The following is a 19,764-nucleotide window of genomic DNA, read 5'->3' as shown; positions in this document are numbered from 1 at the left end:
CTGCAGTGTTTGGGTTCTCCATTAAAGGCTGGCACTCATTTGCTCATCAAAGGTCCTCGGCATAAGAGAGGGCAGTTATGAGAGAGCAGATGTCTGAAGTGAGTCATACAGACATTTAGGAAGTTAATCATTACTATCTCGACTATGTCATCACTTTGCTGTTTGAGTTTGCTCAGAGACAGTTGGGTATCTGTCTGCCAACTCACACCAGATGACAACATGAATGATTAACAGAGGCAAGATGGCACTGAATATCATGTTCACACATCGATAAGGAATAAAGATACCATCCGGTGTCGTCACTGTAAACATGATTTACGTCTTTTTTATCAGTTTACAGTCAGATTTCAGCCACATGATGCTTAAGCTGGGCATCTTCTTTTTATGCTGGCCTTACACTAAAAGACTTTCCAAGCGACTTCTTACTTTCACAGATACATTTCCAGTGTCTGAATTAAATAATGAGTTTTACCTGAGTGAGTAGGTGTTCCTATGATCTCGATTGTAACGGTACCGTAAATCTCAAGATGGGGGTGTGAATGAGTGCAGCGGCTCTATGTTTGAATTCGCACTGTAGAGTAGCACTACTAATTTCGATGTACAATGACAATAAAGGCAATTCAGATTCGGATTCTGCCTTAGGAAATATTTCTGTTTCTCAGTATCAGTGTACATATTATTATTATTTTTTTTGATTCTATTATTATTATTATTATTATTATTATTATTATTATTATTATTATTATTATTATTAGTAGTAGTAGTAGTAGTAGTAGTAGTAGTAGTAGTAATCATAATAATAATGATATAAATACAAACACATTTTGACTATAATTTAAATTTCAAATGTAATTTTAAAAACATTTTTAATTAATGGAAGTATGTCTAAAAAGTCAATAATTCAAGATTCTCTATCCAGCTGCATTTTATCAAAACCATAGATGAACAAATGTACACAGTATGAAAGCCAAAATCAATTTTTACACCGTTAACCTTGAAACTGGTATATCACTGCAACCCTAGTCCTGATATGTCGCCTTTGACCTTGTGTTTCTAGAATTTTGTGTTTTTGTGCATTCATGATGAGTTAGTAATATTTCATAATTTGGCAGTGTATAGTAGGCATAAGTTGTTGTTAAAGTGTTGAGCTGAAGCAGTTATATATATAGTGCTGGCTGCTATTATGTTTTGTTGCTTTGATCTGATCTGATCTTCGTGTCTCTCCTGCACTGCAGAACTTCTGTCTTTTTGCACTTATATTCTACACGCCTGCAGGAGCCCCAAACAGCAGCCGTGAATGTCAACTATTGAAATAAGAATTAGATATTCAAGAGACATTAAAAGCAACCTTGGATGAACTGTTAAGGAAGGACAATAGAAAAAAGTGAGGGGCAGCATGTTTGTGTATTTGCGAGCAAGTGAAAAAAGCAGTTAAAGAGAAACTGTGCTGTTCATGTACAGAAAAACAGAGCAAAGGGCAGAGCTAGACATTGAATTTTCGATCGATCGGTGTCAGGCCATGAGCTATAAATTTCCCCTTAGTAAGGAATGAAATCAATAGGTAATTAGTTTCTTATTGAAATGACCAGGCCCCCTGTGTCTTTACGTTAGCAACCCAAACACCATCTGATCCTGTTCTTTACTGTCGCTCCTCGCTCACTCTGTACGTTGTCACTAATCACACGTTGGATACGCTGAAAAGAGGACCTATCATGTTCATTTTCAGGCTCATTCTTGTATTTTTGGTTTCTAGTAGAGCATGTTCACATGCTTTAATATTCAAAAAAACACTTCTCCTCACACCACGTGCTCTGTCTGTGCTGTAATGCCTTTATTCTCTCTCTGTCAATGTGCTAAATGTAGAAGTAGAAATAGCATAACATAAATGCTGGGAACAGCTAGCCTCACTCTGTCCAAAGTTTAAAGAAAATCCTGGAGTTACTTTGAGCGGAGACTTCAGGAAGTCACAAGTAGTTTTCTTTGCCAAATGTCTAATTTGGGAAGCCAGGGGATCTCGCAAGTGACACACTTTCCTGGAAAAGCCTGGCCTCTGGCTGTTGTCGCCACTGCTGGAGAAACGTAAAACAGTGCCACAGTTTCTAAAAGCTGATTGATGCTCTGAAAATGTTCTGGTTCTTCCAGAAATAGAAGCTCTTAACTGAGGAACACAAAAACACTAGAGATGCCACATCTGTCTATCCCACTGCAAAACAGTGAAATGGTGCTTGCAGTGTGCACCAGCAAGTTACTCTAATTTGTGGTTACTGGGCTGACTAATTTGGGTTTAGGAGGTGTTGGTCAATAACAATTTAGAACATCCTATGTGTAAGATAGTACAGTATATATAATATAATATATGTATATATAATTTATTATTAAAAAAGTTATAAAAATGACAAGTATGAATAATAAAGTTTCCCTTTAAACTATTTTAAATAATCCTTGCTGTGCCATTTGTGTAACATAAATATTGGTGAAAGCTCCAATGGATCATACTGAAAGTATTTTGTATTATAACAACCTTCTACCTGCAGGTACATCTGTTTAAAAACTCTCTGTGGGGGCTGAACAAGTCTACAGCCTCACGTCCTCCAGCTGTGCCTCTCGCAGCGCCTCATTCTTCATAACTCTCCCTCTGTCTCACAGTCTGTTTCCTGAGCGCTCTGCTCTGTGGCAGCTTGGTGTTTCGCCTGCACTGTGACGCACTGAGGCAGATTTTGCCTGGCACTACTTTAATCAGACAGATTAACTGACAGTATTGTGTTTTTTCCTTTTTTTTTTTATCATCCTGTGCATCAGTGCATGAAGCGCTTTTACTCTTTCTATAAAGATCAGATTCAGGCGCCTGATTATTCTCAGCGCACAGGACCTTTTCTGGCAACACAGGAAATGTGATTTGATCCTGTCTGCTGAATAATACAGTGGTTATTTCTTTAATTATATCTTTGTTTTGTTCTTCAGGCGGGGAGTCCAACTTCAGTCAACGCTCCATGCAGTTTCTCTAGGACGTCAGTTTCCCCCTCCAGCCAGGACATCTGCAGGTACAAAACACTTCAGCCTCATTTTACTTTTACTGTCAGTGATGACATTTATATATCCACAGTGATATGAAGACCTGAGGACAATACATTTAATCTATTTATCACCATCACTGGTGCAGAATCTAATCAGCGGGTGATGTTTACCCTTAGAGCAATACACCGCCAATGTGTGAGGTAGCTCTGGTTTCTTGTCACCTGCTGTTAAATGAGTTTTATAGTATCGTGGGTCATTCAGTGTTTGGTATTTTCATGCAGAGGCAAAACCCCAAACTTTGTATCACCTTTTTATTTTCAAATGCATGATGTCTTTTCCATTTCTCTTTTTTGTCTTTTCCCGTTCCTTCTCCTGCTGTCCTTTACCGCCGTCGTCAAACACGTTCCTCTTTCATAAACACACGTGCACAAACACTTTGACACCAGCAGTCAAGATCAGGACTGTCAGAAGCAGACTGCAGTGGTTCTGTTGAATTCAAACGGTAAAACCTGTCAAGGCTCAGGAGGTCTTTCAGTGACCACCCTCTGCACAGACGCCCTGATACCCTCCAAACACACAAAACAACGAGACTGGCTCTCCCTGCTTCGCCCCTCCTCTGTCAGCCTCCAGCCAGGCAGTTCGCTCAGGTTTTCTGTTTCTCTAAATGATGTGGGCCAACGCGTGGACAGTCTTTGTCGCGGTCTGCACTTTATAGACCGCACTTGCTCCGAGGGAGAGCTGGAGCTTAAGCCTGAGGCCGTTCAGCCACCCGGCTCGGATCGAAGGGCGCACACACTCAACGGCAACCTGGCTCCCACACAAACCCCTGCCCTCTCAACACACACCCAGCCCCACCTCGTCCCCTCCTTCACCAACAACTACAAATACATGTTGGGCATCCCTCCTGCTAATTCTCCTCCATCTAACCCAGCCATCACTGCCCCACCTCCTCCTTCCAGCACCCACCACCTTCACGCTCACCACTCCCCAAGCGCCAACTTCCTCCGTCTCCTCCTCCCCTTCTCTCGATCCTCTACCTCGGCCAGCCTGCAGTGCTCCGAGCTGGGCAGCTATGCCTCTCACCTCCACATCAAGTCCTCTAGCGCCCTGCTAGAAGGCAGCGAGTCAGGGTTTCCTGCTGAGGATCTACTGGGAGATGACGATGTGTTTGAGGAGGACCAGCCCAGTCCAGCTCCAAAGGGAACCGATCAGCCAGCTGCCCCAGAAACAGCTGCCGTGGCTGGAACAGGAGCTCTTCTAGCCCCCCTGTGCTATATGGATGAAGACAGCGACTTGGACTGCTGCCCGTCCCCTTTGTCAGAGAAAACTGGGCCACTGTCACCCTATTCATTCTCTGGAGACTGGTGCAGGTGGGTGACTGTCTGGATGGTGTAATCCACACCCACCCTTCCTGTGACTTGGTAGAACCCAGACTATCCCTGTGCCGTTAACATGGCAGTGAATCCCAGAGCCCAGTGGAGTAGTGGAGAGCTTCTCTAACTGTAGTGTAAAAACCCAGCAAATATTCACCACAGCAGTATTTGTCCTCAAAACCTCTGCTTTGGAGAGGAGCAGTTAATCAGGAGAGCCTGACACATAGATACGTTATTCTGCACACACACACTGCAACACCATAAGCTGCCCTGATTCAACCCCTCATGTGTGTCTTCACCAGAAATATGAGTTCATTTCATTTCATACCATTTCATTTCACTCCGCCATTATCTCTGTGGTTTGCCATGTTTGTCTTTGTTCTGTCAAGCTGTGTTTTTTAAATAATTCCTCCTCGTTACTAGATCGATGAAGCATTTAAAGTGTCTTACATGGGCTGCAAAAATTTGTGATTGATTTTGCCTGTAAGCTTTAATCTTTTCCGTAGAGGCAGGAGTAGAGAACAATGTTAAAGAAAAGATAGAGGGGCAGAGGTTGGGGAAGAAAATGTAATAGTATTGAGGAATGGAGTGTGTGTCCGTCTGAGAAATAGTGGCAGACGGGGCATAATAAACGATGCTGAACTGATGGAGTCTGTCTGATTGGGTCGACAGGGCCGTCGTCAGTCTTTTCACGTTGCAGTCTGTGTGCAATGTGATGGGCAGAGCCAGGCTATGTAAGAAAGGACAGATTGTGAGTAATATCTGATTTCAGACCAGGTCATGACTCGGTGGCCCCTACAGACAAGGCTTGGTGGCAGTAGATCTCACTGAATTGCCCAAGAAAATAAATCTGAGCCCTACATAGATCACGATGAGGCCCTCTGAGTTACAGTATCCCTCTGTCAATACTCAACCTGACAGCAGTTCACTGGATTGATGAGTGTAAGGTCTTAAACGTAAAGGAATGTCAGTTATGCCTGTCTTATGTTTTTTTGGCCCCTCGGCTGTGGTCTATGCATGTAGTCTGTTCCAGATTATACATTTTATACGTCAGCTGTGGGCTGAGAAAGAAACAAGAGCTTAGAATTGGCAAGGTGACCAAGATCAGAGATCAGGAGACAGATTATTGGCTTCAAATAGCCTGTGTAGTCTGACTGCACACACTCACTCACTCTGACAAACACATCGTGGCAGCTCTCTGTCAGGTGGCTGGAAGCGTGAGCTCAGGGCTCAGAGCGTGACCTCACCTGTAAAAGTGCACGTGGGTGGTTGTTTTGAACACATGAATGGCATGTTGATTATTAGCCAGCCTTGTTATTGACAACATTTCAGACAGTAATGGTTGGAAGTCTCTCAAGAGCTGACTTGGTTACTGTCCTTACCAGAAAATGTCACTGTTTAGAAACTACTGATGTGATTTTTACCTTAATAATGTGAGTATGTGTTATTGAACTGTGGTAAACTTCATCTTACCAACGCCAAGATCTCCCTTCTCGATTTTCGCGTTCTTTAGGGCTGCTATTCAAACTACAAATTGTATTTCCACACTTTTATTTGCCCCCCAGACATGGACACAAAGAGCAAAGTTTAACGTTTTAATGTTGCCCTGGTTCCCTTTGTCAAAAAGCCTGTGGGACTTTTCTGTTTCATTTTGGTTCGTTGCAGAAAACTAGATCTGTGGTAAACAAATGTTTATGACCCTTAACTTTTTTGTTCAGCAAGATAATCTTCATAGATACACACCACTTATAGGATTTATGAACCTAAATGCAATCACCAGAAGTAAAAAGCTAATGCTAGGCTAAAAGGAACTACACTACGGTTGTATTGCTACCACTATTAGACTGTAAAGCCTCGCTTGACTTGTTCTGTAGTTTTATTTAGCCACTTAGAAACTGCCTATCTTAAGACGCCTAAAAGCATCTTAAGAAAGGTTTGAGTGGTTTTGAGTGGGCTATTTGATGTATTTATGTTGTAGAACAAAACATAAAAGTATCTTAAGCTTGTTTTAACCACTGACCTTATTTCAGGCATCTAACCAGCAACCCATTCAAAAAACCCATTGCCTTTGACATGAGAGAACCTGAGGTGCTAAAATGCTGATTAATTTCTGGGTTTTTTCTAGGACTTATTACTGGGGTTCTCTATAGAAGCACATGAAGAGCGAGCCATCCCTGTTTCTCTCTTAAACTCAGACCAAACTCCATTCAAACAGTAAAACTATGCAGTACTGATCAAATATAAAACCGAGATGTTGTTACTGTGTTGCCTATTTCTTGTTGGTCTGAGTGTTTATTGGTCAGGTGCGGTGTAGTGCATTCTGGTAGTAGTAGTTTTTTTTCCTCTTGAACAAAAGCAAGTTCCACAGCTCTTTTTCTCTGTTTTCTCCAGTCATGTAGCACCAATTTCAAAAATATCTGCATCTTTCTACTGCATGGAATGGACAGCCTTTTTTTTTTTTTTTTAAGTCCACCTTCCCAGCATTGAAATACAACTTTAAAGGGACAAAGTTATATCTACATTTAGTTTGTCTCACCAAAATGTCCCCTGTATGTATTGTAACAAATGTTCCAAACATATTTCCTTCTTCAAAGAATATGCCTAAATCTGATTTCTGTGAATATCTGCATAAAAACCTACACTGCTTATGTACATCTACTAGTAATTGTTTTCTTACCTGCCTTTTGGTTGTGAATTGCTACACTGATTGACACTTTGCCGCCACATCTTTTGATCAGCAGAAAGGAGAAAAACAGCGTGTCATTTAATCCGTCTTTCATCTGATAGATGTGGGCAACCTTTGAATTAAATTGTAATTATTGCAGTTAGGCTTACGTTTCTTAGCTCTGACTGCCTTTTCACTCTCTCCAGTTCTTGCATTTGACTCTGTATTCTTTTTCTTTAGTGTTTTATGATTTGCAGGCTTTACTCATTTGCGTTATTGTCCTCTGTGGTCCTCATGCATGTACAGTACAGCACCAGGTACAAACAAAAACATGGCTCCATAAAGCCTCTAAAATTCAAACATCCACATAGCACCTTTAAGCTTTTATGTCTCACAATATAAATCACTAGAGTCTGTGTAATTCTTTAACCTTCCTCAGATAGATAACTCTTTTCTCAGCAAATTTAATATTCTCTTTTAAGGCAAACATGGCCGCAGACAGCGAGAAGTAACCTCTTAAGACATGCATAGAGGGGGAAGGAGTAGAAAGGGGAGATGGCTTCCAGTGGTGCTGCCTCTAATTGAATTGTGTTTTTCTGTGATCACCGTGTCTCTGGCTTAAAGCTTAAACTGCTCAGGCTGAGAACAGGCTGAGAACAGGAGAGAACAAAATGCCTCAGATGTCACACTCTGCCCCCCAAAAAAATCTGTTTAGTGGAAATGCAAAAAAAACAGATGAAAAACAGATGGTGTTGAAAAATTCATTTGAAAATAAATGCATAAACATTTGAGGACGAGGGCAGAGCGAGGAATAGCTGGAGGGAGGGAATCTTATAGAGACACACCGAGAAAGAGAAGAGTGCAAAGATCGGCTGAATACCACAGGAGAGAAGTACGAGGAAACAGACAAGAGCGAACAGGAAGAAAGTGAATGCTCAGCCAGTAATGTTGCTGAGCTTGTTCCCCCTCTCCGCTTGTGATTTCCCGACTCTGTTTTGCTTCTCACATTTTAATCTTGACATACTGTAACGGCGCTTCTGCCATCTTAAAATTACTGTTAAACAGGGTGTGTTTTGGCTGCTGAAGCGATGCAAATTAAATTTTAACTCCCCTCCCATGCCTAAATGTGCTTAGGATGTGCTGCCGCTGAGGTAGATACAGTAAATTTAGCTGTTTGGGATTATTCTGTTAAATATTATGATGAAGTACACGTCACTTTGAATGACAAAGCTGCTCTATTTGTAAAATTTCTATCTTTAAAGTGCCTTTTGCAGCAGTTTTTAAAGGGATAGTTCAGATTTTTCAAAGTGGTGTTTTATGGGGTACTTCATAGTCAATGTATTATAAACAATATATTTTAGTCCTGGTCCTGGTTTGGAGAACCACACTGAAATCAACATACAAGCCAAGTAATCTAGTAATGTGGAGGGGTCGGCAATAAAACATACGTGAGTTGCCTAAAAAACTTCCACCTCAAAGAATCAATATCGGTTTAAGAAAATGCTGTATTGGGAATATTGTCAACGCTTTACAATGATATCTAACAGAAGAATGAAGCCATTAAATAGCTCTCTTCAAAGTCAGACTCCACTGAGAAAGAAAGTTTAGTTTACATCACTGAACACAGAAGCTGCTGGTCTTCTGCTCGATCTGTTTATTTGTTTTTAATTACTGTGTCACAATGGTGTTTTAAAGGCTTAGTTCGGATACACCAAAGTTAAACAATAGCACAAGCTAACTCACTGATCTTTGCAGGAGTAGATCAGAAGTTCCCGGGTTCAACAAGCTAAAATTACTGTTTTTCTCAATGGAGTCTGACTCTTTAAAAAATCATATAATGGCTTCATTTTCCAACTGGAAATCATTGTGTGACTTTGAGGCAAAGCAGTAAAGTCCAATAGAATTTCTATCTCTCTAGCTGTACACACTCACACACACACACACACACACACACACACACACACACACACACACACTTATTTTGTTATACATGCATACACTAATCTCTGACATCCATATGAACATACACAAATCATTTCAGGGTGCATACATTGGCCTACAGTGCTCCATAATAGAGTAGCAACCACAAAAATAGCATGCATTTGTTGAAAATAGTAAAAACTAAAATTTGCCTCTAGATTGAAAGTATAATATCAGAAAATGCATAACTTTTTGATGGCTGTGAGATCCAAAATTGTGCTTTTAGTAAGTTTCAATAGGGCCATTTTTTGTATGAAAGGGTCTTAGAGGGAGCTTTTTTTGCTACACTGAATATTATTGACTTATTATAGGAGCTGAGATTTAATTTCAAAAAACAAAAAAAACAAAACAAAAACAACTTCCTTGCCAAAAGGTATGACACATGCATTACCACAGCCAAAAAGAACGGAAAACACAGCCAAAAACATCGTAAAATAAAAGCCAAAAATATACCTAGTAAGATTATATTTAGATGGGACATGAGTGGCTAAAATACTTTTTTTTTGGTGAACCCATCCACAGCTGCAGATTGCTAAGCTTCTGTGTCAGACTCCAGCCTTCCTCTCTAAAATGGGGGCGTGCTGACTTATATCTTCTGTGTGCGGGCTAATACACTGACTATGAATTTATATATCCAAATATCTGAACTATCCCTTGAAGATAATAGCATCTATAGCTCAAGAGCTTTGCAGTCCTCTTCCACTAATGTTGTTTACTGATCACTTTATTTCCACCTTGGCTCCATATGGAGGTGTAAGGATTCTTCTGTTGTTCTGCCCTCCTACATTAAAAAAAATCCACATCAGCATTAGAATAATTTGTCAAATCTGTCCATTTCAGCAGGCGCCAACCCCTTGATATGAGCACCACGAGAGTCCAGGTCCTCAGGCTGATTTTTGTTTTGTATTTTTTTCTTTAAAGAAGACGACACAACAGTATATGTGGGATGAGAATCTGCAGTTCATCTTGTGATCCATGCAGACAAACACAAACAAAGCAGCTCAGCCATAACCAATAGAAAAAACACTCTTCCAGAGATGTTAATTGTGCCTCCTCTATCCCTTAATCCCTCGTTCCTCATTCCCCTCCTTCCACCTCCTCCTCCATTTGAGAAAACCCATAGAAATGCCCTATTTTTATCCTCCTTTGTTCACTTTGTCTCTTAATCTGGTAATGCTTTGGCCAGATCAGTGTAGTCTGGAAATAGACATTATCTTGCTCACTCACTTTCTAACATGTGTGGGCGTGTGTGGGTGTGCATGTGTGTCTTCATGTGTTCGTATCCTCCCCTGAACCAGGATGAAGACGAACCAATTTGAAACACCCTGCTCTCTTCTCCTTCTCCACCTTCTTTCAATGCCTTTGTTTACTTGTTTGTTTTTTCCGAGAGAGGAGTTGCTGCTCTCTGCATCTCATTCAGGGAATTTATGAATCTGCTGGTAGAAAATGCAGGTTTTGAAGTATCGGTTTAATTTACTGTGTTTGTCACTTGTTGTAGCTGATTTTTTGAGCTTGTTGCTCATTCACTGAGGACCCTGCCCTCTTTTGAACCGCCACAACAAGGTCATTGTCCTGACATTAAATTCTAAGACTGTGACAACTTTAGCTTCTGCTTCCTGCATTTTGTCTCATACCACTGAAACTATTTTGTCAGACTTAAACTGGCTAACTGGTAAAAGTGTGTACACACCCAGGATATATTTCTACGTCAGATAAATTCACTCCTCCTTGGCGCAGGTGACTAATGGCCCCTGTCCTCCAGGCTGACAGACAGCGTCCGATATGTGATCTTGAGGAGGAGAGGGGGACCGTTTCTGTCTGATATTAAATTCTGATTGGTTCCTCTAGCTGAGAAAATTCTATCCGGCAGTCCTTAGAGGGAGAAGACACCTAGTCGAATGTTCCAGCTGTCTGTATCTCCCACAATACCTTACAGAAGATCTACAAAAGCTGAAGTCAATTTCACAAAACGCCTGTTAATTTTAAGTTGCATGCAGCAACATTTTAACATATACTAGATTTGAGAAGCTTTAAAAACACAATTACAGTTCATTTTTAGGTCAAAGTTTGTGCTGGTGTATTGTGACTCCCAATTAAGGGTTACCTCTGCAGCAGTCAAAGGGGACATGGAAAGATTGTGAAAAACATTGTGTAAACATTAATGCATAAATAGTAGAAAATAACAAAGAAATGCCTGAAATAATTTTGTAGTAGTAGTAGTATTTGTAATGCGAACTTGATAGCAACCTAAGCACTGACAGCTGAATCATAGGACACTTGCAGCGTCTTTTACCATCTGAAAAACATAAGGTCGGGTGCTTGGTGCTGCTCTTGTTCTAACTTTCAAGGGCATTGGCAGGTTGCACCTGATGTTGCCAAATGACCAAAACCTACTTACCAGTAACCAAGAGTTTTGAGCTAATCTTTTTCCACGCGTTGTTGTTTTTTTTAGTTTATTAAAACATTGTCCATGCGACAGTTGTAAGGCTCTGGGTAGCCTTGCACTAAAATGACCAACTTCTCCTCCATATTTACCACAGACTGATATTTATGGAAGAAAGAAAAGATATTTGCCAGCTGTGATCAGTTGTTCCTCATCCCATGAATGGCGGTGTGTTCCTGCGTTCCAGTGCACATAGATGTTTCACTGTTTAGTTGGTAGCAGATTTTGTAACAGATGCGAATTAACTTTGGTGTATAACGACTCTTCTAGATGCCGACGCTGTTGTGTTACATGTCACGCCTTTTTGCCTTGTGCAACCTCTGCGTGCTGTCTTAAATCATACACTGCAGCAGCATTATGCCAGTGTTGTTTGGTTCAGTTTAAAAGCGCAAAGCCGGTGTAATAAAAGATCTTCTTTAGAGCATTATTGCAGAACCTCTGTTTTAAAAAGGTCAACTTTAACAGTCTAGTTTATGATCCATTCATGAGAACACATTTGGAACACGAGTGATGGTGTTGACGGGTACTTGAGTTCATCTGACAGAGCAGTGGGGGTATTTTGTGACTGTGTATCTAACACAAAAGGTGATAAACCACTGATGTACTGAATGCCATGTTGTTGATTATATTTTCTATACTCCTTATGATTCACCCTCACATAGTTATCATTACAGGAAACTTGTATCTGTTCTTGCAACACTGACACTTAAGATTGCTGCTGCTACAACTGCAGGATATCTCAGATTAGATTAACTGTGTTCAATTTTGCTGTGTGATGCTGCTGGAACACAGGAGATTATTTTCTGAAAATGTCATTTTGATTTGCAAATGAAGTGCTTTGAATCAAATTAGTTGGTCTTGATTGAGTTTATTCATGTGGGACATGTGTTGTCTTCTGTGTTCAGGGTCTTAATATTTGTGGAATAGTGTTCCCACCTGTCGTGCTTTTCTATATCTGAAGCAAGTGTAAAGTAAATGAACATTTTCTAAACATCTTGTCTTATTATATGTACTACTACAGAATGCTACAAGTTTGCTGACATATCTTCCAAAACTCAAGTTTGCTTGAGTTTGGGGAAACATCTGTCAGCTTTGCCTGCCAACTTTCTTCTTTTTGATCTTCCCTCTTCCTCTTTTTACAGCTGTCTTGCCTCTAGCTTAGTGTTGACTGTATTCTTTGGCTCCTGTAGGATTTGTCACTGTGAAGGGGATGACGAGAGCCCTCTGATCACACCATGCCACTGCACAGGGAGCCTGCGCTTTGTCCACCAGGCCTGTCTACAGCAGTGGATCAAGAGCTCCGACACTCGCTGCTGTGAGCTCTGTAAATACGAGTTCATCATGGAAACCAAGCTCAAACCGCTGCGCAAGGTAAGTGTACATATTTGTCTGAAGCCACTTAATGCACATGTTCATTACTTCAGCCTGAGCTGATAAATTCAGGCTGTTGCTGCAGCTCCAAGCAACCCAACTTAGCTCACGTCACTCCTTCATTGTGAAGCTGAAAAATGCCAAAAGCTGCCTCCAATCTGTCATGCGGATAACACACGTGTGACACCGAGCTTTGAAGCCATCTTTATAAGTGGAACTTGTTTGGGGGGGGGTGCAGGCTGTGATTCATTTCAAATGGTTCAGAGGAAGTACACTACCATTAAAGGCTCTTATCAATCGCTGTGGCCTGGAGATAGCAGGACACTCTAATTAAAATTCCTCCACCCTTCATTAGCTGCACAAAGGGCCTTAAACAAATGCTCCACTGTTAATAGCGTCTGAATCCAGCTGGTGAACATTGAAATTGCTCGTGTGTGAACGTGCAAAGATGAGATGAGGATGTCGGCATTGTTATGAAGTGTTTATCAAAGGGTGCTTGGTTTCATCTCACACTGCGGCACCCGTTTCTCGTCATTGTGACCCTGCAATCACTGGATACATGAGGAATGCATTTTTGGATGTTGGGAGCACCTATAAAGAATATTTTCAATGCTGATCTGATGATGCTGGTGTTGTACTTTGTCTCTTATCATATTGCTGAGCTAGTTTTGTAATGATATTTTGCGAGGCCAGTGACAGACAAGGTACTAGGCCTCTCTGTGCTGTGCGCCACTTTTCTTCTCCACTTTTTTCGCCATGCCAAGAAGCGTCATGTAGCATTGGCTTTTGATCACATGAGCAGAATGCTCTCTATCAGGGGCTGCATTCATATACATTCTAGGAATACTCTCATAGAGCTCCTAATTTAGCCTGAAATTTCTATCTTTGAAGTGATTTAGGAAAAATCAAAGTGCAACTCTGAGCTATGAAGGGACCAAGACTTTTGTCTAAGTGAGGAGCTGTCGTTGACCCTGTTGCTAGGTATGACACATTCTTTTAACAGGTGTGATTGGTTGTCATAGACAGGCCTTTTTTGAGCCTGCAAGGTGTGGACACCCAGTGGAAATTAACTGAATTGTGTCACAAAATCAGACTGTGAAAGTGCTGTTTGTGTGATTACACTGCTGCACTGTAGTATTCCTAGTAAGATCAACCATTAACATTCTCCCGGCACCATCTAATCTTTGACATGTCATTCAATCACTGTCATCCAGTGTTCAGAGAGTATTTCTACCACTTCTTTGTCTTTCTGTCATTTCCTCCTCTGCTTAAAAACTCTTAAGCTTAAAAGTCCTCCTCCCTACTCCTAACAGTTTTTCACTTCAGGAGCTCATTTAAGGACTAAGGTGCTTTGTGAATAACTGATCTTTACTTTAAGGGGAAATTCTTGGAAAAGATTTTTTTTTTAATCAGGAGCAACTCTAGCACTAGGAAGCTTTGTGAATACAGCCCTAGATGTTTGGCTCACACTTTCCAGAAAACACTTGAAGAGTTTAAAGGGCCCTGACACACCAAGCTCACGGTCATTGGTCATTGTCGGGCCGTCTGTAGGCGTCAGTCACCCAATAATTTTTGGCACTAGTCCGCCATTGTCTGCCTTTTGCAGACAACATGCCTAGTTCAGCATGTTGAATCTGTGTCTGAGAGAGGGACAATGGTAAAGCCCATTGGTGAGTGAAATTACTCCTCAGCTCAGTGCACGAGAAGGGAAATTAAAGTGAAGAAAGCAAACATATGGCTGAAGTCAAGAGGGCATGAGAATGAAACAAATGTGTTATATGGGGTTAAATTTTTTTTTTCTCTTAGCCATTGAGCTCTTTTACAGAAAAGGTGTGTTATTGTTTGTGTTTGTTATCCACATGTTAAATATAATTTAATCACACTGGGTCATGTTGTTCATCTTCTAGCTGGTTAGCCAATGTCGTTCCTATTGGTCTTTTTTCCTTTATGGAATGACAAATACATGCTTATACAATACAATGCAAGACCCAAGTGACATGACATAATGGTCGCCTTCATCGCTACTAGTTCTTTGACATCTTTTTTGTGGCCTTTAAGTGCTACGTGTGTTTGAAAGCCTCTGTGTGGATTTATTTGTTGACCTTCTGAAATGTCCTTTCTTTGTTCTCTCCTGCTCTCTGTCTCAGTGGGAGAAGCTACAGATGACAGCAAGCGAGAGAAGGAAGATCATGTGTTCGGTCACCTTCCATGTCATTGCCATCACCTGCGTGGTGTGGTCGCTTTATGTCCTCATCGACAGAACAGCGGAGGAAATCAGACAAGGTCAGCAGAGACTTGGACGCACACACACACATACATACACAAAAGCATTGACGTAACATTGTTGTCTCTCTGTTGAATGTAGTGTTGTTAGATGTAATCCATTCATCCGTCGTCTCCAATCATTCATGTGCAGTATTTAATGACAAATCTGCGTAACTGTAGTGGTATTTCGACAGCTTGAGTGTGCTGTGAAATGTCCTCTAAGACTGGAATATATGTGGGCGTAATTCACTTGCAAAAGCACAGTGGGTGTCATGAAGAAATGTGTAGAGGAGTGTGCTTAGATGATTTTCTGTCTGTACGTTTTCTTTTTTTCTTTTTTTTTTACTTTCCTCTGGATTCAGTTCACTTTGATTTCAGACCTGTAGTCCATAAAAGAGAAAGTTAAGCGATAAAAGAAAAGAGATTTTTAGAGTAGATATTTACATATCTTTCAAAGATCCAATTTGAGATTGAGGCTTTCAGAGTGAACCTATTATTGCAAAGTGAGGTGATTTTAGCTCATCCTTACTTGTTGAAGAGGGGTTAGATCAGGTTTCGTGTGCGTGGTGTGAATCTTAATGACCAAGTTGAAGGTCACTTCCGTGAATTGTCTTCAAAAGGTCCTCACAAAGATAAAGTGTGTGTCAGTTTGGGTCGTTTTCATGACTGCTTGTTTTTACATTTTTAGCATGTATATGTCCCACAAAAAATGACTTATTGTAACAACATCTAAACAGTTAAAGTTAAAGACAAAATGATCTAATATCTTATTTCTGTGAAACAACTTCAAGGAATAGTTTGACACTTAAGATAATACTCTTACTTGCTTTATTGTCGAGACTCAAATGAAAAGATTGATGCTATTCTCACATGTTTATACACATTATAAAACTGCAGCCAGCAGCTGTTCAGTCTAAATAATCATAAAGACAGGAAACAGCTTGGCTGGCTCTGTACAAAGAGAGCAAATCAAAATGCTCATGGGAACATATTTACATATTTACTGCACAGCATAACTGTGCATGCATGGCTATGTTGTGCAAGTGCTTACAGGAGGGACAGGAAAATTACTCAAACATACTTAAATCAGTGGTTCCATAAGATTCAGACACAGTTTCTGTCTGGACTATATGTGCTGCTATTTGTAATATTTAATTTGATGATGTCAGACATGCAGTTGTCTATTTGCTGAAGCTACTCACGTGATATGGGCATATCATCAACCGCTTGTTGTCCACTCCATCATCAGCTGCCAGAAAAAGACTCCATCCCTGTTGCTATGCACCCGCAGTGGAAGTCCCTTGTGTCCAAACTACTTAATTGATATAAAAAGTTAACTGGCATTTTGTTGGTCTTATTCAGCTTGTTCAGCCTGTCCACAATATCGATCAGTTAGAGTTGACCATGACACTTGGACTTGGATCAGAGGAACTAATTAAATCTGCACACTTTAAACACGTTCTTTTCATATATTTTATGGCATGCACCTTATTATGTGCTGTTCAAAATTTAAACAAATATTCAAATAGCATATATGTCATTTTGCGGTGTAGCATCATGCATCTCTGTGATAAATGGACCTGGGTGTTGTATTTCCATCACTTCCAATCGGAGCCGGAGCCAATAAATGCCCATGGCTACTGCAGTCATTTGAAGTGGGGCTGTAATTGTGGTAAAATAGCCAACCACAAACCGACTTCATTGTTCCACCCCTTGTCAGTAGGGGGGGCTTCATCATCATCAGCACCTACCCTCCCACACATGTAAATCTGCCTCCCAGCACCTTTAAAGGTCACTAATTGACATGTTTTATCTTGTATTTTTAATCTAGCACACTTATATAATGTGTAAATGAATGAGCTTTAGAGGTGATGGCATGTACATTTACCTTTGGACAGAGCAATCCGGTTCCCCGTGTTTCCAGTCTTTGTGCTAAGCTAAGCTAATCGACTGCTGACTGTAGAGTGGTATCTCCTCATCTAATACAGCAATAACTATCCCTTTAGGGAATTTTTGTGTGCTTTTTGTTGTTGCAGCCTATTTTCTTTTTTCCTGATAAGGATGGCTGCTACGGCTGCAATGATAGTATTTTAGATTTTGCCACAATATGATGTTTATGTGTAAGTTTGATCTGGTGCCAGCTGTAGATTATTAAAACAAGTGGTCAGCAGGAATTTTGGTCTTTTAAAATGTTAGAACAAGAAGATGTGACTCAGAGTTTAAAAGCCCCTTTAGCAGCCCTCCAGAGCCTCGACTGCTCCTTACTTTCATCTCGACCAAAGTGGTCCGCAGAACTGTGTTACTGACAGATTGACGGTGCCATCCTCAGAGGGCCAGCCTCTCGCTATCAGGGCTAAAATTGGAGAAGGCTGCTTTAATGATGAGCTGTTGTATCATGCGCTGGCGCTATGTCTGCTCTCACTCACTCCTCTATGGCATATTTGGTGCTTCTGAGACAGTGTACAGATGGAAGAGCAGGCTGTGCCTGTTTAGCCCGACCTGATGATTCAGACTTGTTAGAATCCCTGTGGGCTGTCAGGTTCAATCACCATGGTGATGCCAAATAGCTCCTCACCAGTCCTGTATGTCCGCTGCCAATTCACACAGAGCCACCGTTATGTTTTTCTCCCAATTTGCTTGCACAGATTATAGCAGAGCTAGATCTAATACACCCTGAAATGTTCTCCAATGTCTACTTTGATTTATGAAGCAGGTTTAATGTTTGGGATTGCATGATGAATTACATCCAACTGTAATATTTGACTTTCATTCTCTGCGCTTTTCTATCAATCTGTTTGTGTGTCTTTGGTAACACATGATACTTACACTTTCTTTACTCATGCAGCCGGAAAAATCCCAGGTAAACATTTTAACTTTGACCTTTTGACTTTGAAATTGTGTTTTCCCCGTCAGCCTTTCTGTCCGCTGTGTCCAGTTCTTTTCCAACTGCACTTTACACCCCTTTCCTTCCCTTCTCTGCCTTGATTTTAGGGTAAAGATAATGCTTCTTCCCCGTTAAGTGCGGCTCATATTCTCACCACCTCACTGAATGTTCCAACCTAATGAATTAAGACAGACACCAAGTCGAAGAACATGCTGTAATTTATTGTTTGTGTTATACTCTGTTACAAACCCCACTGACATATTCTCACATAACAAATGACACGTTAATCTCTTCTCATGACGTTCTATGAGCATAATTAGTTTACTGATTATATATTTGAATTCGTTTTCCTCCCAATATATGAGATATCTTTGTATTTCACTCTTAACATCTATTCATCTAACGACCTGAAATATAATAGCCAACAAAGTAAAATAAAAAAACTGAAGGTTTGCAGGTCAGCTGTGTATTTTCAAAAAAGATAGCCTTTTTTTTTTTGCTCTCTCTCTCCTTTTTGTTTTTGTGTTTGAAGATCCCTTTTTTGCCTCGAAGTGCTGCAGCTTGTGACAAATATTTACACTTCCCCAATTTGCACTTTTTTTTACAGCTTACATAGAGCTTCAAGTTTCAAGAGTTTTGCAATTTGCAGAAATGCTGCAATGTCCTCAGGGACCATAGAAATGTTTTAACATGGTTTAGTAAGTTTACTGCAAATCACCATCCTGTAAAGCCTGCTTTAGTGTCGTAGTTTTCTAGTGGTGTTTCTCGTGCTTTTCAAGCAATCATTTGTCCTTTTTATAATTATTTTGGAGAGCATTTTAAGCCTTAGACACTTAAATTGGAGATATTACAGGAAATTAGGGCCCACCAGGGTCCCAATTTATTTTTATTCAAGTTGTTGCTACTTAGTATGAAAATCATGTCATGAGAAATATGCCTGATTTTACAGCTGTTAGTTACTTTAAAGGGACAGTTCACCACAAAATTTATCAGTCTTAATTGTTTTGGTGTGAGATGCAGAGTGTTGGAGATAACTGCCATAGAGATGTCTGCCTTCTCTCAAAATAATGGAACGAGAGGACACCCTGCTTGTGGTGCTAAATATTAAATTTTAAAAACTTAAAAACACCAATGTCTCCTTTAAGAAATCATGACCGGTTACTCAAGATAATCCACAGAATTTGTTGTGAGTAGCTTCATGGAGGAGCTATTTTCTGTCTACTAAACTGCACCTGCCAACTAATTTATCATGCAGAAGGACTCGTGGATGAGAGACGAGATGTAAACATTGGAGAGCTGGCAATTGATGCATGCTTTCCTCTGTGCTGTGAAACATTTGGTGGGTGTAGTTCAGAACAAAGTAAATAATTCCCAGATGAAACTGATTACTATTATTTTTTTAATGTTTTTTTGTTTGTTTGTTTGTTTTGCGCTTTGAGTGACACGAGCAGAGCACCATCTATTTCCATTTTATATCGAGGGAGAAGACATACATCTTTACATCTCCAACACTCAGCAACTCACACCACAACAATCTACACATAAATATGTAGTTTTGATTCTTGGGTGAACTGTCGCTTAAATGGAGAAGTAATTGCAGACTGATTTGAAAATACTTTCAAAGTTTAAATTCTTCTGTCATGGAAAAGTAGTTCTGTTTCACATTATTTTTGTGATAAATTGCATTTTCTGGAAATTCAATTAATAAACATGTTTATGGATGACAGCACCAGTTGGGAGATTTAATTATTTATTTTTTATTAAGTAA

The 19,764-nt window shown here is 40.3% G+C and overlaps 1 protein-coding gene across 1 annotated transcript in view; it reads left to right on the top strand.

Moving 5' to 3' along the window:
- The window catches only part of march8 (membrane-associated ring finger (C3HC4) 8), a 92,844-nt gene that overhangs the window by 69,981 nt on the left and 3,099 nt on the right, over nucleotides 1–19,764 (top strand). Inside the window, exons 4-8 of the mRNA XM_042502156.1 lie at nucleotides 2,962–3,041; nucleotides 3,462–4,385; nucleotides 12,667–12,847; nucleotides 14,995–15,130; nucleotides 17,958–17,972. Coding sequence (XP_042358090.1) covers nucleotides 2,962–3,041; nucleotides 3,462–4,385; nucleotides 12,667–12,847; nucleotides 14,995–15,130; nucleotides 17,958–17,972 — 1,336 coding nt within the window. The remainder of the gene's footprint in view (nucleotides 1–2,961; nucleotides 3,042–3,461; nucleotides 4,386–12,666; nucleotides 12,848–14,994; nucleotides 15,131–17,957; nucleotides 17,973–19,764) is intronic.

Source organism: Plectropomus leopardus, chromosome 15 (assembly GCF_008729295.1).
Source record: "Plectropomus leopardus isolate mb chromosome 15, YSFRI_Pleo_2.0, whole genome shotgun sequence".
NCBI lineage: Eukaryota > Metazoa > Chordata > Actinopteri > Perciformes > Serranidae > Plectropomus > Plectropomus leopardus.
Note: the sequence above shows the minus strand (reverse complement) of the source record. Positions and strands in the feature narration are given on the sequence as shown.